General features: G+C 29.3%; 1 protein-coding gene across 1 annotated transcript in view; it reads left to right on the top strand.

Annotated features, from left to right (window-relative positions):
- Positions 1-20,524, top strand: part of LOC147067835 (uncharacterized) — a 141,855-nt gene extending 121,331 nt beyond the window's left edge. Inside the window, exons 2-5 of the mRNA XM_085952467.1 lie at positions 5,222-5,370; positions 5,653-6,002; positions 10,671-10,770; positions 20,385-20,524. Coding sequence (XP_085808593.1) covers positions 5,222-5,370; positions 5,653-6,002; positions 10,671-10,770; positions 20,385-20,524 — 739 coding nt within the window. The remainder of the gene's footprint in view (positions 1-5,221; positions 5,371-5,652; positions 6,003-10,670; positions 10,771-20,384) is intronic.
- The last annotated feature ends 330 nt before the right edge of the window (positions 20,525-20,854 follow it).

Raw genomic sequence — 20,854 nt, 5'->3', positions numbered from 1 at the left:
GCACTCTTTGAAATATTTAAATTAAACTAAATAACTTTATTATTGTAATTGACAATGATTTAAGTAGCTTAATATACTCTTTTAATATTATATAATAAAATTAATAACGTATCTAAAAACCTTTATTTGTATGCGTGATATTGTAGTGATGGAGGTAAGCTTTTTGCTTTCATCCTAATCAATTTAGTTTTTCTTTTTGCTTTCTTTGACCATATCCGATCTAATAAGATCATATGGACCTACACAGAGTGGAGGTTTGCATTAACAGATTTTGTTTTTACGAGAAATGGATGACAGCCACTTCCTCAACCTATTAGGTCCATACTCTGACTCATAAACAAATTGAAAAACAATATGTGTACTTGCCAGACCCAGGATTCGAACCTATGACCCACGACGCTATAGGCCGACGCTTAAATGCTTGGACTATTATTATAATATACTGCCAAAATTTTGTAAGTCTTGAAATCATGTTATGGAGTTATTGTAATTTGAAAGTTTGATATGCCGTCTAAAATTAGGCATTTTTTTTTTCATAGTATCTATACAAATTTACACATATACTCATAATCTGTTGTTAACTCTAAATACCTCAATTATCGGCTTAACAACATTTGGCAGCGACCACACGATTTCTCTGTAAAACTTCCAATGATTTGTTCTTCTATTTTCACTGTCACCAGAATCTTAAAAGAAAATGTATATATCTTTTCTTATTGCATCAGTGTCGAATATGATATTAAGTTTTGATTTTGATTATTTTTTTAACAATTTTGAATCTCATATCATTCTCGTTGCCTGCAGGTAGTACGGGTTAGTGATTGACAACCGATGGCGTATGATCGAGCTGGGTGAAGGTGCTTGATCAAAACTTTCACCCCGGAAAGTAAAATAAGATGATTGAGTCGACGCAGATTTTCTCATGTTATTTTGTATCGTATTTATTATCATCAAGCATAAAATAGACATTTATAGTGCTCCCGATCACATGATTTATTTTGGGGTAGAATTTATTTAGTTATGTATGTATATAAGAGAAGGAGGCAGTTCAAATGTTCATAGCAAAATGGTCACATAATAAATTCGAATGCCAAGTAATTTTGAAAATAGTTAGTAATAATATATTCTGTCACTTGGCATCGTGTGAGTGGCACTTTTATTCACAACAATACTTTTATTGTAAATGTTTCTCCTAAATTTTAAAAATGTATAGCTTCTGAAAATAATCGGCAATTAACTACTTATGAGTATTATAAATATAACTGACTTTTCTTAAATGCCAGTCCCGATGCAAAATCTACATTTTTTTTTAGCTTTTAATCTGTTTTTTTCTGTCCAAGCAATTTTCTCTAACAGTTTTTAATGTAGCTTTTCTTAAAAAGACATTTTTTTTTCAACAAAGCAGTTTTTATCCAGTATTGATTTTTTCCGGAGTCTTTCAGGTTCCTAATATTTAATTTTATGCTTAGGCTGTTTTTACCTACCAAATACTTTCGACTTTCTCCAGATGATACTTGTCATTTTGACCTGCATGCCAAACAAAAATTGGGTCGGTACCCTTTACAATTCTGGGACTTTTACGTCTCAGGACGGAGATTTGTTTTCAAAGTAGATTCCAGTGATATACAATTCTATCGATTCCACCAAAATTTGCGTATGTCCCATGAGTGAAATACGTACTATAGGTTTTCTCCGTTCATCTCTCAAGCCGTAGGCTATACGTTCGTGTTCGGAAAAAATGCATGTGTTTGATATAGTGTAAGAGCTTAATGGCTTGGACAAATATCTATTAACAATTTTAGCTAAAAAATCTGTTTATACAACCTCCACCACTTCCTTGATGGCCGCCTAGTATTGACTTATTTAAGGTATTTCAAATTCCGTTACAAAATGGGTACCATCTTTTTTATTTCAAATACAGTAATTATTATATCTAACTTAATCTATATATCGAGGGTATACTGACAGAACGCATTATTTCGGTTTTTGCTGTTTTTCTGTTTTAAATACCAAAATGTACACAATTTTACGCACTACGTCCTGGTAAAACGCATAGGATATAATGGTGAGAAAATAGAAACATTATTAAATCATATTGTTATTTTTTTATTCTGACAGAAAGCATAATAATGACCTAATGCGTTCTGCGTATACAAAATACAGGACTTGTAACATGTCGTATATTGTGTTTTCCATAAAGGTTAGTCTTTATAATCTAGAAAAAATGTTTTTAAATCATAAAAAAATCTACGTAGTATAATGCTTTGAAAAAAAATTAAAGTCCTTTTTGCGATTATCTCAGAACTTGTTTTAATGAGTTAATGCTTTCTGTCAGTATACCCTCGATATTATGGTATAAGGAATAACCCCAATTTTAATTTTGATGTCCCTATACTTCAAAACTGAATATATCATAAAAGTGTAATATGCACCATTCTTTTTTTTTAATCTAGTATGATTCAAACAGATATATTTAGTTTTCAGGATGAATGATATTGTCTTTTCTGCAAATAACTCTTAATCACTACTATTGTTAATATTTTATAAAACTTCTGGAATCATAACTGAACCCTTTCCGGAAAGCTCTTTTGCGGCCGACTACAATCAAAACTGCGGTCGCCCGAGTGCATGGCGAATTAGCGGCCGCCAAAAGAGGGGGTCTCTTCTATACTGCCCCCTATTACCTCCCGCATTAAATAATAGTCATATATATGGCTAACGTAATATTAAAACGGCAACATTTGACGCGGTACGACACAGCGCTTGCAAAGTGGACCAGTATAAAAGCAAGCGGGCGGTTTTTGACAGTCAACAGTCGGTTTTCATCGTGCTCAACAAACACTTGTGGGAGTTTTTTAATCATAACATTTCCGTGACAAAATAAGGATTTATACAGTTATCATGTGTGAGGTGAGTCTGAATGCACCATATATAAAATAGGCTCAACCTAATAACTAAAAGAAACTAGTTTTACAGGAGTGCGGTTTTAATCAAGGATATGTTATTATAACTATTTAAAAATTGAACAGGTAGCTTTTCTCACTCCAGGATTCCTATATTATCATTTTCAGGATTTATTCGGGTAGATATATCGGGCGTTCTTTTTTACTTTTGTTTCCAATTACCAATATTTACAATATTATATTTTATTTTCCAGTATACATATTTTATTTATCAGTTACCTATACACATTATCTTGCATAAACTCTGATGATAAAACGAGAAACCTGGACCATACATAATAACGAGATACAAATTAAACTAAGCAAGCCTAAATCTATGTTATTTTTTAATCAATATTCATCAAGCAGTTGCATTCGATTATAATATTATTATTAACATTAAAATGTAGCTTTAGATACACTTTGTTTAGAAAAAATAAAGTTGTTTTAATAATGTGAAGTGTACTTAATTTAAATCTATTATGTAATATCAACGACGAAGTGTGTTTTGAATCTTTTTGAACTTTTAACTCAAGTTTTGTCTAATTTAGTTAATAAAATATTGAGTTGTCTTGCAACAAGGAGTACTATCTTCTAATGTAGGTACAAATATGTGTGTATTTTTATGGCATATTTAATTGTCGTGTTTATTCTTAACATATTTTTTTCTATTCCTAATATAGAACCGGTGTTTTTTATTTAATTGATATATTATGTTATATTTGTTTAATGTGTCTAATTAATAATATTAAAAAGAATATAATTTCACGTTACACTGTAGTATAATTAATACGTTAAGAGAAATTATCACATAATATCACAATCTGACAGTTATTTGAATTGTCATAGAACGATTAATGTCAAAAGAATTTCCCTTTTCTAATAGCAGACAATTTTATAGAGGATATTAATAATAAATATATAAACTGGTTTAAACTAACGCATATACCTACTCGATATTCTCAGTAATACAGCAGGTAGAAATAGATGTTTGAAGTTTTTATACAACATTATTTGCAGACAATATTTGATATAAACTTACCAAAAAATACACTTTAACTAATACTTCTTTTAATTTATATTCTTATGTGTATACTATATACATTTCGTATTAAATAAGTACCTGATATATTTTTTGACCATATCAGATCCTAAGAAGATCATATGAGCATCCATAGAGTGGAGGTTATATTAACATATTTTTTTAAAGAGGTATCGATGTTAGCCACTTACTCATCCTATTAAGTCCATACTTTGACTCGAAACACAGATTGAAAAACGTTATGTATATTTGCCAGACCCAGGATTCAAACCTGGGATCCACAAAATTATAATCTAACGCGTTAACTGTTCGGGTATATAAAAGCTTTTAAATGTATGATTAATAATGCACGCTTAATCTGTTTACATTGAAACTTATCATTGGGTGTAATGCATTTTAAATTTATAATTTAGCTGCTATTAATAATATCGATAGTTATAGTGCAAAAGGCTAGTCTAAAATATTTTTATTAATATAATAAAGAGTCATTTTTTCAAAATAATGTTGAAAATTAATATGACCATTAGGTATCAACAAAAACAAATCAGCACTTTTATTTCAAATATTTTTTAATTGTTTCTAAATTCTCTATTTTGACTAACATGTCATAACAGATATTTATGGAAATAAAAATCTTTAAGCCCTCGCTCCCCTCATCTTCCTTTCACTACCTTTTCTGTCCTTGTCTTTTTACACCTCATCCAGCATAATAACGTAATCAAAAAAAATACCGATTTTACTTTTATATTTATTTTTTAATTTAAACTAATGTTTCACATGTATTTCAACAGTTATGGAGGATTAGCTTCCTGCTAGTCACTGCACTAGTTGGAAACACAGTAGCTCACTACGACCCTGATGTGATTCTCCCAAACCAAGACTGCAAATGTAATGAAAATGCCGGAGGATACTCATACCCAGCCCCGGCAGTCCAGCTACTTACAAGTGGAGTCAAATACAGCAGTAGCAGTGGTAGTGGCGGTGCATATTCATACCCTGCACCATCCGTTCAACTTGGTACCAGTGGAATAAAATACATTGGAGCGTCAAGCGGTTACTCCCAAGGACCATCTTACGTCAATAATAACCATTATCAAAGTTCTGGACTAAATTACCACTCAGCCGCCCCGGCTTTGCCTCAATTAAGCCTAGCACAGCCACTTCTTTCAATAGCTAAAGCTCCAATTACTTATATTAAACCAAGCATTTCTTATGCCCCTACTGGTCACGGTTACAGTACTTCAGCTGGTCTTTCAAGCTTCACCTCAGGGTATTCTTCTGCACACTCCGGTAATGCTGGCAAATATGTTTCAAGTCCTAGTCTTTCATACGCACAAGCGCCAATTATCGCTAAAGTAAGTGCTGCTCCTTTACTAACAGGATACGGTCCACCTCAAAAGACCTTCATTGCTCCTGTATTACAAAAAGCTGTCATTAATCCAGCAATTCACAGCACGTATGCTGCTCCAATTATACCAAAATATGCTGCCCCCGTATTAAAATACCCAGTTGCTCACTCTGGGCCATCTTATGTATCATCAGGAATTAAAGTATCAGCACCTGCATACCAAAGCTATGTTTCTACCCCTGCTGTCCATAGCTATTCTAGTCCTGCTGTATATTCCTCTCAAGGAAGTTACTCTTCCCATGGAGGATATTCTTCCCAAGGTGGATATTCATCTCAAGGTGGATATTCTTCTCACGGAGGATATTCAGCACCTTCTTACCAAAGCTATTCTTCTGCTCCCGCTGTACAGAGCTACGCTCCGATCAAGGTGGCTCAGCCTGCTGTAGTCCAGCATTATGCCCCTGCACCTTTGGTGAAACAATATACTTCCGGTCCTAGTTATGTTAGCCAACCGACCCTCGTGAAGCAGTACGCTCCCGCACCAGCACTGGTCAACCACCAATATGTTTCTGCACCAGCCCCAGCCGTTCATAGTCAATACATTTCTGCTCCTGCTGCTAAGGCACCGCTCATAGTCAAGAATGTTCATACGAAGCAGTTGGATTATTACGTAAGTCAATTAATATTTTATTTATATGTTAGATATGACTTAATACATTATGTCTTTGCATAATAATAGATCAAGCAACGTTTTCGTGAAATGGATTCGATTGATTTTTAATATTGGTCTTATTAATAACATTATTTTAACTTCACTTAAGGCGAAGTCTTCACTGAGCCTTTTTTAAAGAGGCACCTAGCGGAAAAATACGAAGCTTGCAATTTGAGACATTTTTTTGATAATTTACAATTTCAACTTTATTAATGAATAAATATGTATCTGAAAACATTAAAAATAAAAATATTTTTTATTTTAAGTCAAAGACAAACTTACAATTGTAAAAAATGTAAATAAAATATTTATATTAATATAAATATAAAGGATTTCAAGTTATACACATTTATATTTTTTATAAAAATCGATGTTTTTTAAAATAGATATAAAAAATATTAAAACTATGAAAATGTCAAAAATCGCTTAGGTGATGCTTAGAAAACTTAATAAACTAAATTTTAATAATAAATATGACCATAAAATATATGTAATAATAGGGTGCGGACCGATAGAACAAATTCACATTTTATTACATTTTTTACAATTGTAAGTTTGTCTTTGACTTAAAATAAAAAATATTTTTATTTTTAATGTTTTCAGATACATATTTATTCATTAATAAAGTTGAAATTGTAAATTATCAAAAAAATGTCTCAAATTGCAAGCTTCGTATTTTTCCGCTAGGTGCCTCTTTAAAAAAGGCTCAGTGAAGACTTCGCCTTAAGCAGCTGTGCATTCATAATATGCATAATATATATATATCTGTAGTTTAACTGATAACGACTTTTTCGCGTAAACTCAGTATACCCAGGACTAAATTAGGTCTAAATTTTAATTGGAATATTATACTATGGCGTTATACGCTAAAAACTATAATTAACACAATGCGATATGTTGTTTAAAATTTATAATGTATCTTTATCTTGATTTAACTTATTCTGAAGTCACAATCGACCCATTTAGTCAATGAGCATTTTTTTTGAGAAAGAGAGCATACACTTTTAACCCTTTTTATGTATTCGTTCCCATTTATATAGATATTTTAAATCAAATATCTTTGACAATACAACAATATGAGGCTATATTTTAGAGTATTGATATTTTTAATGATTTTATTAGTTATCACTCATGTATTTTTATAAATTACACTTCCTCGAAATTCCGCTTTTAATATCTTTTAAAATTCAAAAAAATCATTCATTCGTGATTTTACGCCCATATATATTCTGTTTTTATAAAAGATGATTAAAATAGAATATATTATTTAATAATGAATGTATATCTATACCATAATTTACAAAAATACTAATATAAAAAACATGTATTACGTATAGCAGTTTCCACTATAATTATCAAAAGCACTAACAAACAAAAACATAAGTAAAAGCTTACCATATTGTAGAGGTCAATGTTTTATTGACCTTCAAGTTAGCTGTTTTACACTTGCTATTCGTTCAAATAATAATATTGCTGAGTCAGAGAAGCTCTCGTTTCAATAACGGTATCTCGCGTACAATATTTTTACAATCAAGAGGAAAATCCCGCCCAGCCAATTAGACGGTCGACTTTTGAACCAGCGTCTTAATTTTATATACCTCCTTTTATGGTATGTTTTTAAATTCAATGTTCAGTGTCGCATTTAATATTATTCATAAATTAAAATAAATAAATATTTTTTTTTAATTATATTTTTCTGTCGGTCTTCCTTGTCTGTCCCATTACCATAATTCACAAAATATTTAATATTTACGACAATATTGTAGGTATTAACTTTAATATATTATTGTATTCCAATTCCATAAACAAGGCGGTTATCTACAATAATTAAAGTTAGCGTAGTTAAAACGTCTTACTTGATTCAAAATGTACCCCATTAGAATCTCCAATTTGATAAAAAAAAATCAATCAGTAATTCTAATGGGATACATTTGGAATCAAGTAAGATGTGCTAAATGTGTTACTCAACGACATTATTTGACAGCTCGCGGCATGGAATGGGCGGCCATGTTAAAAAATAGCACGTCTTACAGTTTACTTCCCATGATGATTAATTGGCTGAATACAGCATTCCATAATTATATATTACTTTTTTATTGCATTTTTAGTTAATTACTATATTGAAATAGCCCCGCATATATTATATACAACTACTAGAAAAAATCTTTCAAAAAAATGCAACGTCCAGAGGGTTATAATCATATAAAACGAACATAGCTCAGTTATTAGCAAAGCACATTGGCGCGAATCCGATGGATGCAGTTCCGCTGGGCGACGTATTATTTTCAAAAGATTTTTTTCTAGTAGTTGTATATATCTGAAGTTTTTTTAAAGATGTATGTTCAATAAAGAATATTACATTTTCAAAATTTATAAACTATTCGTTTAATAAAAATAATAGTTTTTTCAACATCGTATTACTTAATTTCTAGCATTTACGATAACTGATTGATTTATCGTGTACTATTGGATAACAGTTTTGATATACATAATATTCTGACTTCTACATTTTATGGAGAGAAAATATACTTAAACACACTAGTGAAAAGTTTTTCGAGTACTTAAACGTCATGTATCTTCTAATTTTATTGTATTACTACTGATGATAATAATTGTTTTAATTTATCAAGAAATATGAAGAAAATATTAAGGTACATTAATGTACTGCTTACAGTACGTTTTATCGCAACCATAACAAAAAAAATGTACGTGTAAACACGTATTGTCGTGCAAATTGCAAAATTGCATACATGGATCAAAAAAGTTCAGAAGTTTCCGAATCTTCACGCAACAATTCATTGGACTATCTAGCGATATCTGCGCCTGCGCAATATAACGATAGCGGCGAACCTGCCGGTAAAAAACGAACTACACTTGGTAACTTTTGTATTTACAAATAAGCTACACTATGAATGATAAGTCTATTTAGCTTTTCTTTTATATATAAAGAAAATTTATACAAAGATCAGAGTTGTTCCATTTACGGTATTGGAAATTTGACACCTGCAGTTGGCTGTCTTACGTGAAGAACGATAATGCATTTATTTAGTTAGAGGTTTAGGAGTATGAAATTTTATGTGAGCATAGAAAACATACTTTATAACAAAATTCCATCAAAATCTCAATTTTGGTCAAAGTGTAGTTAGCTCATTTGCAGGTTAAGCAGTCGCATTATTTTTATTTATATTAAACCAAAACGATATTTTTATTGTGTAAGTACTATGCTTGTGCTGTATCACAAATATGTAGTGAAATAATATGACTTTATATAATTATGATTGTGTTACATATAATTTTGGAGTTAATATTTTAATTGGCATATTATTATCAATACGTCGATAATATTTTTAATTAAAACCAATGTCAGCTCTGCAATCTGATGTAATTAATGTGTGTCTTCCAAAGATATTTATTATATAGTAAGTTGTCAACAATTCGTTCAACCCATTAAGCTCATGCACATGTTTCAAATACCGCAAACGGACGTTTATTTACTCATCAATTAAAATTTAAATCAATAACTTACACAAACTGAATAGAAAGTCTTATATTATATTTTTTTCTGATTTTCAACTAATTAATACTTTACTTTCATAAAAAAAAATCGAAACCAAATAATCAATATTTAATCAAAGCGTTTTGCAAAATACAGCCCTGTTTTTCTAGTGGGTACTTAAATAGACAAATAAAACGACGTTTTCTACTTTCATTCCAATTATTTTTTCTTCGCGAAAAAAATCTCTAAACATGTTGCTTGTCATTTGTGTTAGAACTAAATTCAATGTGGACCAAATTATAAATAAATATATTTTTTACATCTTATAATCATGTCACGTATATTCAAATTATAGTCATCGATGCACTTCAAATGCGTCATGCAATACTTCCGTGTTTCAAAGTGAATATAATTATTATTCAAATCAATTTTCCAAATAATTATAATACAAGTGTCTCATGTTAAATTATTAGAAACCTATTTCAAAAGTTTTTTTTGCAATTAATTAATATCAACATCATTGTTATTGTGTTTTTCTCTAACAACTATAAATCTAAAATTAACAATAATTCTTCTCATTCACATGAGAGCTTTAGGACATCTCGATGATGACTGTTGACTTCTCTATAATTACTATGGTTGACGACCATCTAAGGGTTGTCTTCACCACCCGCGTTTAAATTCGGCAGCACACTTTATAATCATTGCATACTAAAATTGACTTCAGTATATTGATAATAAAAGGATTTCCATAAACAAGTCCGCTCGTTGTTTTATTATATATGTATATATATATAAAGTATTGTCCACTCAGTTCACCCGATATTGTTTTGTGTATTTTTCAATCTTCTTTTTATTCTGTCTTTATTTAAATGTCATGTTCACTATAACAATTTAAAATAAATTAATTTAAATTTAAACATCTTGATGTGCTTATACAAATTTTATTATTCCACAAACAGTTGAACACAGACAAGTGCTATAGAATTATTCTCTTGTACTAGATAATATGCTTAAAAATGTGTTTAAAAATGCTCGACATTCCTAGTGACATCAAATGTTAACAGTAGCAAATAAATGGTTTAGTTTAGATTATCAACAATAGTGTTGTATTTTTTTTATATTTACAGGATGATCACCCACGGTACGCATTCGAGTACGCAGTGAACGACCCCCATACAGGGGATGTTAAACACCAAAAGGAAGAAAGAGACGGAGATGTCGTCAAAGGTAAGCAATTATTGATAAAAGCTTTAATTAACCTGTGGTATTTTACATAGTACCTGTATACGTTATTCTTTGCTTTGTTTGGTGTTACATTTCAATATCACATTTGAATCGATTTGTTTTACTTCATTACTTCAAATACAAATAATTTATTAATACAAAGTATTTCTTTATCACTATTTGAAAAATATTTAAAAGCTTATATTATATCATTTAAAGAAAAAATATGTCAAAATATGACATTGTACGTTTATCAACTTTATCATTATAGTGTACTTTAATTAATTTATCAAAAATATTTTTAGACAATATTAAGATTTTATAAAAAAAGTATGGACTATTTCACAAAAAAATTACGGTGTTATATTTTCTGTATATTTGATATTTTTTTCAATTTTAAAGATTCAAGATTAAATATCGTATAGTCTCAGAAATCTACTCTAATAATAAAATTTCATTGTCTATCTGACTGACTATTTGTTTGGAAATTATATGTCAATAATTTGCAAAAATATTAGGTGAGGCATGCATAGAGAAGTGCACCCTTAAAAACGTAGAAATAAGAATACGAATCAATTGAATTTTTCTTTCTTCTCTGTCTTTAGTCTTGAACGATCATTTGTAGATGATATAGTATTTATATGTGCTATCAATACATTTTTGTCTTATTTTTCGATTACTGTTTAAACAATACTGGCATTAATATCTTTTTACAAATAGTATATCATTTAATTTCGGGACTACTGCTAAAATTTTCTGGATAGATTCTAAATATGTTTCACAACCGATACGATATATTTCAAATTTTTATTACGATAATTATATTTTTAACCGTACAATACGATACCGGTACAAGTACCTATCTATTCTTTTTATTGACATACTTATCGCTCTTTCGGTATAAAATATATATCTGCTTTTGACAATACTGTATTAATTTTAGTTCAATGTATTGATTATTATCCGTTTTCAACAACAAGATAAAGGGATCAATAGACAAAAAGTAACCACTTAAGAACGTAATATAATAAAAATGAAACTTTCTCTGATAATTTTTTCGAAGTATGTCTAACATTTCATATTTATAATAACTTTATCATTATGTTTTATCGAATATAAAAATAAAATTCGTACAATGGTTTCTTTATAAAAATATGTAGACTCATAATGTTACATAAAATTTAATTAAATTAGTCGTATAAGTATATTGGAATTTATTTTTATCAAATAAGTTACAATTTTTAGAGATAATATCTTTATACAAAAGTTAGAATATCTTAAATAAAAAAGAAAACTTTCGAAAAAACGTATTTTTTTAAATTCAGGGGCGTACTATTTATTAATAGTCATCTTTGTATTTTTAAGAATTTTTGGATTCTGTTATTAATATGAAAAGCTGAATTTGCATCGGTAATAATAATGGTTTGTTTAACATTTTAATTAATTTAGTATATTCAAAGATATCTTACAGATATACACCTACTCTCGTAAATATTCATATTCAAATTAGTATATTTACATTGGCGACCATTATAAATAATACGTTTACGATGATCACAATATGACAAAAAAATACTAATAAAAATACGTAACATTAAAACACGAGGTACTACATTTCAATAAATTGAAATATTAAAAAAACAGTTTGATAAAAACTGGCCAAACGTCTTAAAGCTACAGTTTAATGTTCAATAAAAAAACACTTTACCTACAAATAAATTCAATCACATTCAAACCGCGTAAACTTTACACAATTTTATCGCTTGCATCTGTCAAAATCTGTGAAAATTTCATGACAATAATTATAGATTCAGTCAAGTCTATCAAATATATCACATTTACATATTATATTTCCAAAAAGAAAACACTGAAACTTGAATTCATTATCAATATACAGTATTTATTTATTAAAAACGGTGAATCCATGTAGTCATTAACTATATCAATTAAGATACATGTTAAACTTATACCGGGGTTAAAGCATTTACATTACATTAAAAACTAGCTTAAAACTCCTGGTGAATCAACAGACAGAAATAGTTAAGAAGCCAAATACACCGAACCATCATTATTAACAATATTTCAATAATCAATGACAAAATGCATTTCATTATAATAACAAAACGTCAAAGATGGTATTTATAAATAAGAGTATATAACTATCTAGATTCACCAATGTACAGAATATTAATTTTTCTATGGCTACCAATTCAACCAAACCAAAAACATTGGAGAACTGTTATAATAAGACTCATATATCACTTATACATATTGTCAAACTCTTTTAAAAAAACATGTATTTTATAATAAAGATTTAAATTTGTTTTCATTTCACCGATTCTAAACAAAGGTAAAACTTTGAAGATTCCTACCTTAGTTGTGTGAAAATATCATTTAATTAGCATCATTACTTTTCGATATACATGTAATAGAGTTAAAATTCGTACAGGCATTATTTTTGAACGGTCAATCGTGCCTAATTTTATAATACACTTATCAATAATTTTAGTATTTCCAAACATGCTCCACATTTCACCTGGCAGTCCTTTTTCACTTTCACTCATCGGAAGTTTTTTTTCGCGCGCGTGATGTAAGCAAATGACTACTATTTAGCCAAACAAACATATAACTCGACAAACGGAATGCGAAACATTCGAGTAGTTTTTTTGTCTAAATTAGTCAAAAAACAGCAATTAGTCTCGAGTATTCACCATTCAGATTGATTCAAATCTAAGAATGAATAGAAAAAATATAACAAATTAAAATATGCCACGACTTTCTTATTTATATTTACGTAGGTATGCATTGGATATTATATTATGAATTATAGAGTAATGAAATGAATAGTGTGTATTATGATACGTCATATTGTTAAAAAAATATTTGAACCATAAATTCACAGTAGTGTTAATTAATTTGTTCCGTGTGGAGTAACATTTAAGTCATACTGAAAATTAAAAATTCTCTCAACGTCTACTCACTATGCACGAAATCAATTTTTAAATATTTCATTGCCGTGTGATGTTTTTTGCATTTAATTTATTGACGAAAACGATTTTAGCATAATATTTGAGAATAAATTAAATTTCGTTTGATTAATTTTTATTACTATCAGTAAGAAAATATATACTATGTATACATTAAATAAAAAATAAATACATAGCTACATATAATAATATATTCGTATGAACACTGCAACAGGTCATGAGGCCCAATGACAGTGACAGTGAAACAGTAATGTAGTTAGTAATAGAAGACTAACAATCATTAACACCCAAGTTTTGAGCACATTAATGAATCGTTCCCTTATGAAATACCAACGACTTACCCATTGAACTATCCGGAGTATTTAAATTTATTAAAGTGACAACTATTTTTTTTTCATTTCTGAATCTCTAAAATAAATCTAATCATTGTCTTAGACTCGATAACATAAGCTCTAATTTATCGTGGACAATCAGAAAATAATATATAAATATCTTATATAAATATAAATTTGTCGGGAAAGTAGAAGAAATTGGTGTTATTTTATAATGATTTAAGTCGTAATAATGTTATATGTTTTATTTTTATAAATACCTTACCCTCCATCAACCCCTTACCCCATTACCCTTATCAACTAAGTATCATTTTCTCATATTATCTTTTTCTAAAACTCCCTTAAAATTGTCAATAATTATAATATCGTATAGTAAATGATAAAATATTGGTACTTTTACTTGATAGATACGAATAAAATATGCATCGTATTAAATATATTCTTTAGAAATATGGTGGATAACAAGTGAAGTTTATGAATTATATTATGAATTACATAGATACCATTAAGGCGATGGAAAAAAAAACTAATATGTTTCATACTATTGATATAACATTAAATTCGGTTGCATTATAATATAATAATATTTAAAAAAAAAAAAAAAAACCTATCTAGCTAATGCTTTTAGATATAAAATAATATTTATGTTTTGTTTTTGCTATTATATTTCAACACTCTGTTGGGTCAGTAATAAAAAATATATTATTTGAACACAAATGGATACTACAGTGGGTGTACTGCTTTCATTAGTCAGTTAAAAATATACAATTTAATCACATATAAATATTCTAATTTCGACCCACGGCTGTCAATTCTTTCAATAAGGAACGACTCGACCAATCTCGTTTGATCGTATGTATATATTTGATGTATCCTTAAATAAATTTATAAACATGTAACAATGGTTTTACATAAGTTACAATTTAGTATCCATTAATATATATAAACAAAATAATAAAACCGTATAATATTACATTGGTTTCATTTAAATATACAAAAAATTAAGGTAAATCCCTTATATAGTTGATTAAAAATGTATTATAAATTTAATTTGCAACTGAAGCTTATGATTAATAAACTCATTGCAAATTAATTTGCAACAAACTTCACATGGTTATCACTCGCATCTGACAAATACCGCAAACATGTCAATATCATCATTTAAAATTTACTGTGTAAGTTAATTCCATAGATAATTACATATACAGATATTACTAAGTACTAAAATAAACTAGACCCTTTAAACTTTAATGTGTTATGAATAGATAGAAAATCATCGCAAATAATAAGTCATACGTATATTAAGTAAACGTAAAAATAGGCAGCAATCTTGGAAAGCCCAAGTATATAAAATATTGTTTTTTTCCATAATAATTGTCAAATTTTGTTATACAAAACGTTGTAATACTTTCTCTAGTTATAGTGCAAAATGTTTGACATAAAAAAAAACCATCTCTAAATGGATTTGCTAAGATGGCATCGATAATTAAAGTGCAATTGAATTAAAAAATAAAATACGAAAAACTTTTACTATGCTTTGAATTTTGATTATAGCTTTCATAATACGTTTAGAAACAATAGATGGATTTTAATATTAATTGTGAAATAACCATAAAACACCTCTTTTTAAATATTTAATAAACAACTTCTTTACCGATTGTACTTTTTTCCAAAACAAAATGCATAATTTGTTTTTTTAAGAACTAAACAATTCACTATAATACTTTTCTAGGAAATAAATATTATAAAAATATTACTTTTGATTTGGAATTATTGAGAGTTAAGCAGTCATTACATACGAAATCTTTTAAAGATAATATGAATACTAAATTTTACTACCGGGCTAAACAGGTTCAACCAATTTGGCTCGACCAGCCCTCGGGCTATAATTTCGAGCAAATTAAGCTCTCTGAACAGTGATCAACGTCTTGTACCACAATTTACGTACAAGAACAGCGATCACTTACTTTTGCTAATACATTGATTGCTAAGCAAATTATATTCTAGGCCAAAAAGCGATAATTTTGTTTATCAATAAGTATGTAAGTATTTAAATACGTTATTCAATAAAAAATTTCATTAGATAAATTGTTATAATGACATTATAACTTAATTTATTCACGTGCGATATCTTCGTTTTCATATTGTTTTTTTTTTCTGATTTCGTATACGAAACAGACCTGTAAAAAAATGTTAGGTACGTTATTGCTAAAAATCTCTATCAAGTTTAGGTGCTTACTACTATATAAACTATAAATTCGTATACATAATATAGATACTCTAATAAATATGCCTATCTTCTTCATGATTGAGAATTGTGATTTTTTGAAACTCTGCAGAATTTTATTCAAACCTCATTTTTCTTGTGACAGTTCTAAAAAAATGAGTTCTTATGGAGACCATCAAATGTTCAATGAATCTATTCATAATAAGATCGATTCACGTCATTGGGGCACGTTTTTGCATTTTTTATCTGGCAAATATATTATTAGCAATTTAAAAAGCATGAATAGTTTCCTTTTATATAAATAGCAATATAAATCATGACACTCTAAACTTTCCAAGTTTATAATTATCATTGTAAAGTAACTTATTGTCATGGCCCCTTTGCGCGTGTACATGCGTCCATGCATACTATACTTTTCTTCTTTCATGTCGTAATAATTCTTATGTAGGATAACAATTTTATATGTATTATTGAATGCTTTCATTTATTTCGATCATACACAGCGGCAGGTTTCCTTGACGCAGATGACGCAATATAATCGCCAGAAGATATAAAGGGAGGCCTTGAAACAGTTCAAACCCGCCTTAAAAATAATAAATTGTATCTACTAAAATTTTAAACTTCTTCCAAATTTACTATAAAACATTACCTGAAGCATAATAAAATCCTTGCAAATAACATTTTCATCACAGTCATCCTTAGTAATAATTATTTTAATTGAAGGGTTTGATTTACACCTACAATGGCCGCGCGACTTAAGCGTCGGCCTATAGCACCGTGGATCCCATGTTCGAATCCTGGGTCTGGCAAGTACCCATATTGTTTTTTCTATGTGTGTATGAGTCAGAGTATGGACCTAATAGGTTGAGCAAGTAGCTGACATCCATTCCTCGTAAAAATAAAATGTGTTAATACAAACCTCTACTCTGTGGAGGCCAAATATGATCTTATTAGGATCGGACATGGTCAAAAGAAGTGATTTATGATTTTAATTTTTTTTTCGTGGGAGGGTTCAACATCTGCCTCGACGTCCCTAAACTCGCCCTTATTACATAATATTACATACCAAATTGATGATTGGATCGATTCGAACCAATGGAGCCTCGCGCTTTAGTTGCTCTAAGCGTTACGATAAAAAACATAAATACTAACGAAACTACAACAGAAAACTTGAATTATACTTTTAACTAAATATGTTATTAGAAAATATTTAAAACACGTATTGTAATAGAATTGTATAAATCTTGGAAAATTCAATAAAAGAAAAACCGCCAGCGCATATATTCTATACATAAGACTGCCATAGGGTAGTTTTTCATATGTTTGTGTCGAAGTATTATAATTTTTACAATAAGTTAGCCGTCTAAACAGTCAAAACTGTCTATCTTGCTCTAAAACTTAGCACACCCTAGAGAGGTACTGTTCAAACACAGTACTTATCGTAACAATTACAACTAACTTATTGTAATTGTTACAATAAGTGCTAATACTTTGATACAAAACTACCCTCGATAGCTACGGATAGCAGTCTTGTGTATAGAATAGATGCGCAGGTCCTTATATCATTTAAGCTAATTTTTCCCAAGTTTTTAGTAAGAGACACTTTTATTATAACTTAAGTACACTAAGTAACATATAAAGAAATCAAAAATATAACTTATAGGTTAAATTATTATAACCAAGGCATTTGCGGTATCTAGGGTAAAGATGCGAACAGTCTATCAAACAAAATAATTTTGCAGGTTTTTAGGTAAATTTATAAAAAAGTAAATGAAAAATAAAAACAATATTTTTTGTAAATGATATAAAATATTCGTGGCCCGTAATAGTACGGACCGGGATAGCCTGGATAGCTAGAGGTCTTGCTCACATGTTCTAATCAGGCTTAGCACATGTTAGAACTGGACCTGCCACCGGGTAAAAATTTCACCTATGCATTTCTCGTTCTTAAGTTTTGTTCATTGTAAATATTGTAAGGTGTAAATATTTGCATATACGGATTAATATTGAAGTAAAAACACGTATCAATAATGTAAAATACACGTTTATATGGACATATCTTTTGTTTTAAATAATACAATATACAAAGACTCAACAAAATACATGCCAATACGTTATTCATATGCCATCTGAATTGTTTAATTATAACCATAACCAGACACAAATGTCTGCGACAATCAATTTTCCCGAATCATTGAATCCTATTGATCGCGGTAACATAACAGAGTTGAAACTTTATAACACGATACATTTTAGATATTATATTTTGCGAAATGCTATAATACGACATTCAGATCTCAGGTACCATTTTGTACAGATTAAAACACGTTAAAATAATATGAGGCGCCAGAAAAAAAATAGTTATTAGGTAACTTTATATGGTGACAGGTACCTATTGACTTCTTTTTTTATGTCATGCAGTTTTCTCATGTATAAAAAATATAATATATATATAAATATTAATGTATCAACCAAGCCGTTTCTTCTGATAATATTTTTTTCAAGAATACAAACATTATGTGTATTGAAAATATACAATATAAAACGGGTATATAGGAAATCATAATATTGTATAATACAATAAAATTACGTCAATAATTTTGGCCCCAGCTAATTTATATCATATATATTATTAAAATATGTATTCATTCTATACCTACCTATTATATAACCACATAATAGTAATTATTGATTAGTTAATACAATCCAATTCAGTCCATTCAGTTATTTGAACATTACTAGGGGTTCACATACTGACGCACTGAAATTTCTATTTCACGAATAAAGAATTCTTTCGCCATATAAATATTTACTACTACGAGAAGAAATTGAACGTAGTTATGCAGAATGTAGCCAGTCCACAATAATATCGAGCCGAGATAATGGCACTTTAGTAACAACATGATCATTAAAAATGTATGTAAAAATGTAAAATGTCAAATTGTAAATAGTATTTTATTTCAAGAATATTTTTTGCGGCTTGGCTATTTTCAGCAGAATGTAAAGAAAACCTTCTCGGATCTGATCTATATCAAATATCATTTTTTTATTTTTTGTGGACTGGCTACTTTCTGCATAACTATGTCCAAATATCATTTGATACCAATTACAACAATTATTGTAGTGATAAACAATTTTTAATTTTACATTTTCTAGTAGAAGCCATTGACAGCTTTTTATGTCTAACAGTGTTGTCAGCCAAAATTGAACAATTTCAATTGTGTGCTATCGACCTATTATCATCATCAGTCTGTGTCAATCTACTTCCTCAAGCTCCTTTCATTTTTCTCTGTCTTTAGTTCTTCACTACCACCTACATCCAATTAACCTGATGTAATTATCGATGTAGCTGTTTTAGGATGGCCCAATGGTAGTTTTGTAACTCTGGTGTACCAATGAATCATTGAATTTGTCCAACGGTTATACACTCACCGAGTAATATACCGGCCCATTTGCATTTCATCAGCTTGGCGATCTTTATCACAGCATACGCTTATCAGCCTCTGTTTTTTATTGGTTTTTATTGTGGTCTTTTTGAGTTATACCAAGCGTTCATACTCGTAATATTTGAACCTCTCTTATATTATAGGTCCATATTTCACGGGCATATTATATGACCACTGATAACATGCATTAATATATGGAATACTGCAGGCTTTACGCTAAAATATTTTATTTCATTATTATTAATATTTCATTCGTTGATGTGATCTATGTAAAATAAAATAAAATTACAACAATTTCATCCAATGTGGATGAACAAACGTCATAGTTTTATCACAGAAACATCTCGTTTGATGATATGCACTGAATAAGCCTAAATTTTATTTAACTCTTAAATAAGACATTAATAGCAGGCCGCCAGTTTTTTTCTTTTATTTTCAAACGATCAACCCAATGCTAATAATACAAATTTTCTGTAATTGCAACTTATTCAAGCATACTAAAACATTCTAGAATTGGTATCAAGTGTTTAATACAAAATATATATTATATACTTACTTTGATTCATAATATTATATTGTAGGTAGTTTTTTTTGTCTCTATTTTCATTATTTCGTTCAATTTCAGGACAATATTCTCTTGTGGAACCAGACGGTTCAGTACGCACAGTGGACTACGTAGCTGATTGGCAGAGTGGCTTCCACGCCACCGTCAGCAACAGCCGCGACCACCAGCACCAGGCAGCTGCGCCAGCTCTTCACCATTAGGAAGTTCACCAATCGCCCACCGACTAACCCTACATATAGTACCATTACACCTAGACGTAAGACAAATCATCAAGCAGTCCTTTGTACCTATCTTTAATACTCATATTATTAGGAATAATCGATTTCATCGTGTAATACACATTGTTATTAGAATATTACTTTCTACCTTTATTCACATCTACGACAATGAATGACTGTACTTTTTTTTAGTTTCTTCGATTCTTAATTCATTTTTAGTTCATTGTACCTATGGTACTATTTTATTTTCATATCGCCCCAAGCATTCCATTAAATCATTCGATAATCCTCACTATCTCATCGCTTTAAATA

The sequence above is a fragment of the Rhyacophila brunnea genome, unplaced genomic scaffold, assembly GCF_057557595.1.
Source record: "Rhyacophila brunnea isolate RB1 unplaced genomic scaffold, BYU_Rbru_1.0 scaffold_3, whole genome shotgun sequence".
NCBI classification, from domain to species: Eukaryota; Metazoa; Arthropoda; class Insecta; order Trichoptera; family Rhyacophilidae; genus Rhyacophila; species Rhyacophila brunnea.
Note: the sequence above shows the minus strand (reverse complement) of the source record. Positions and strands in the feature narration are given on the sequence as shown.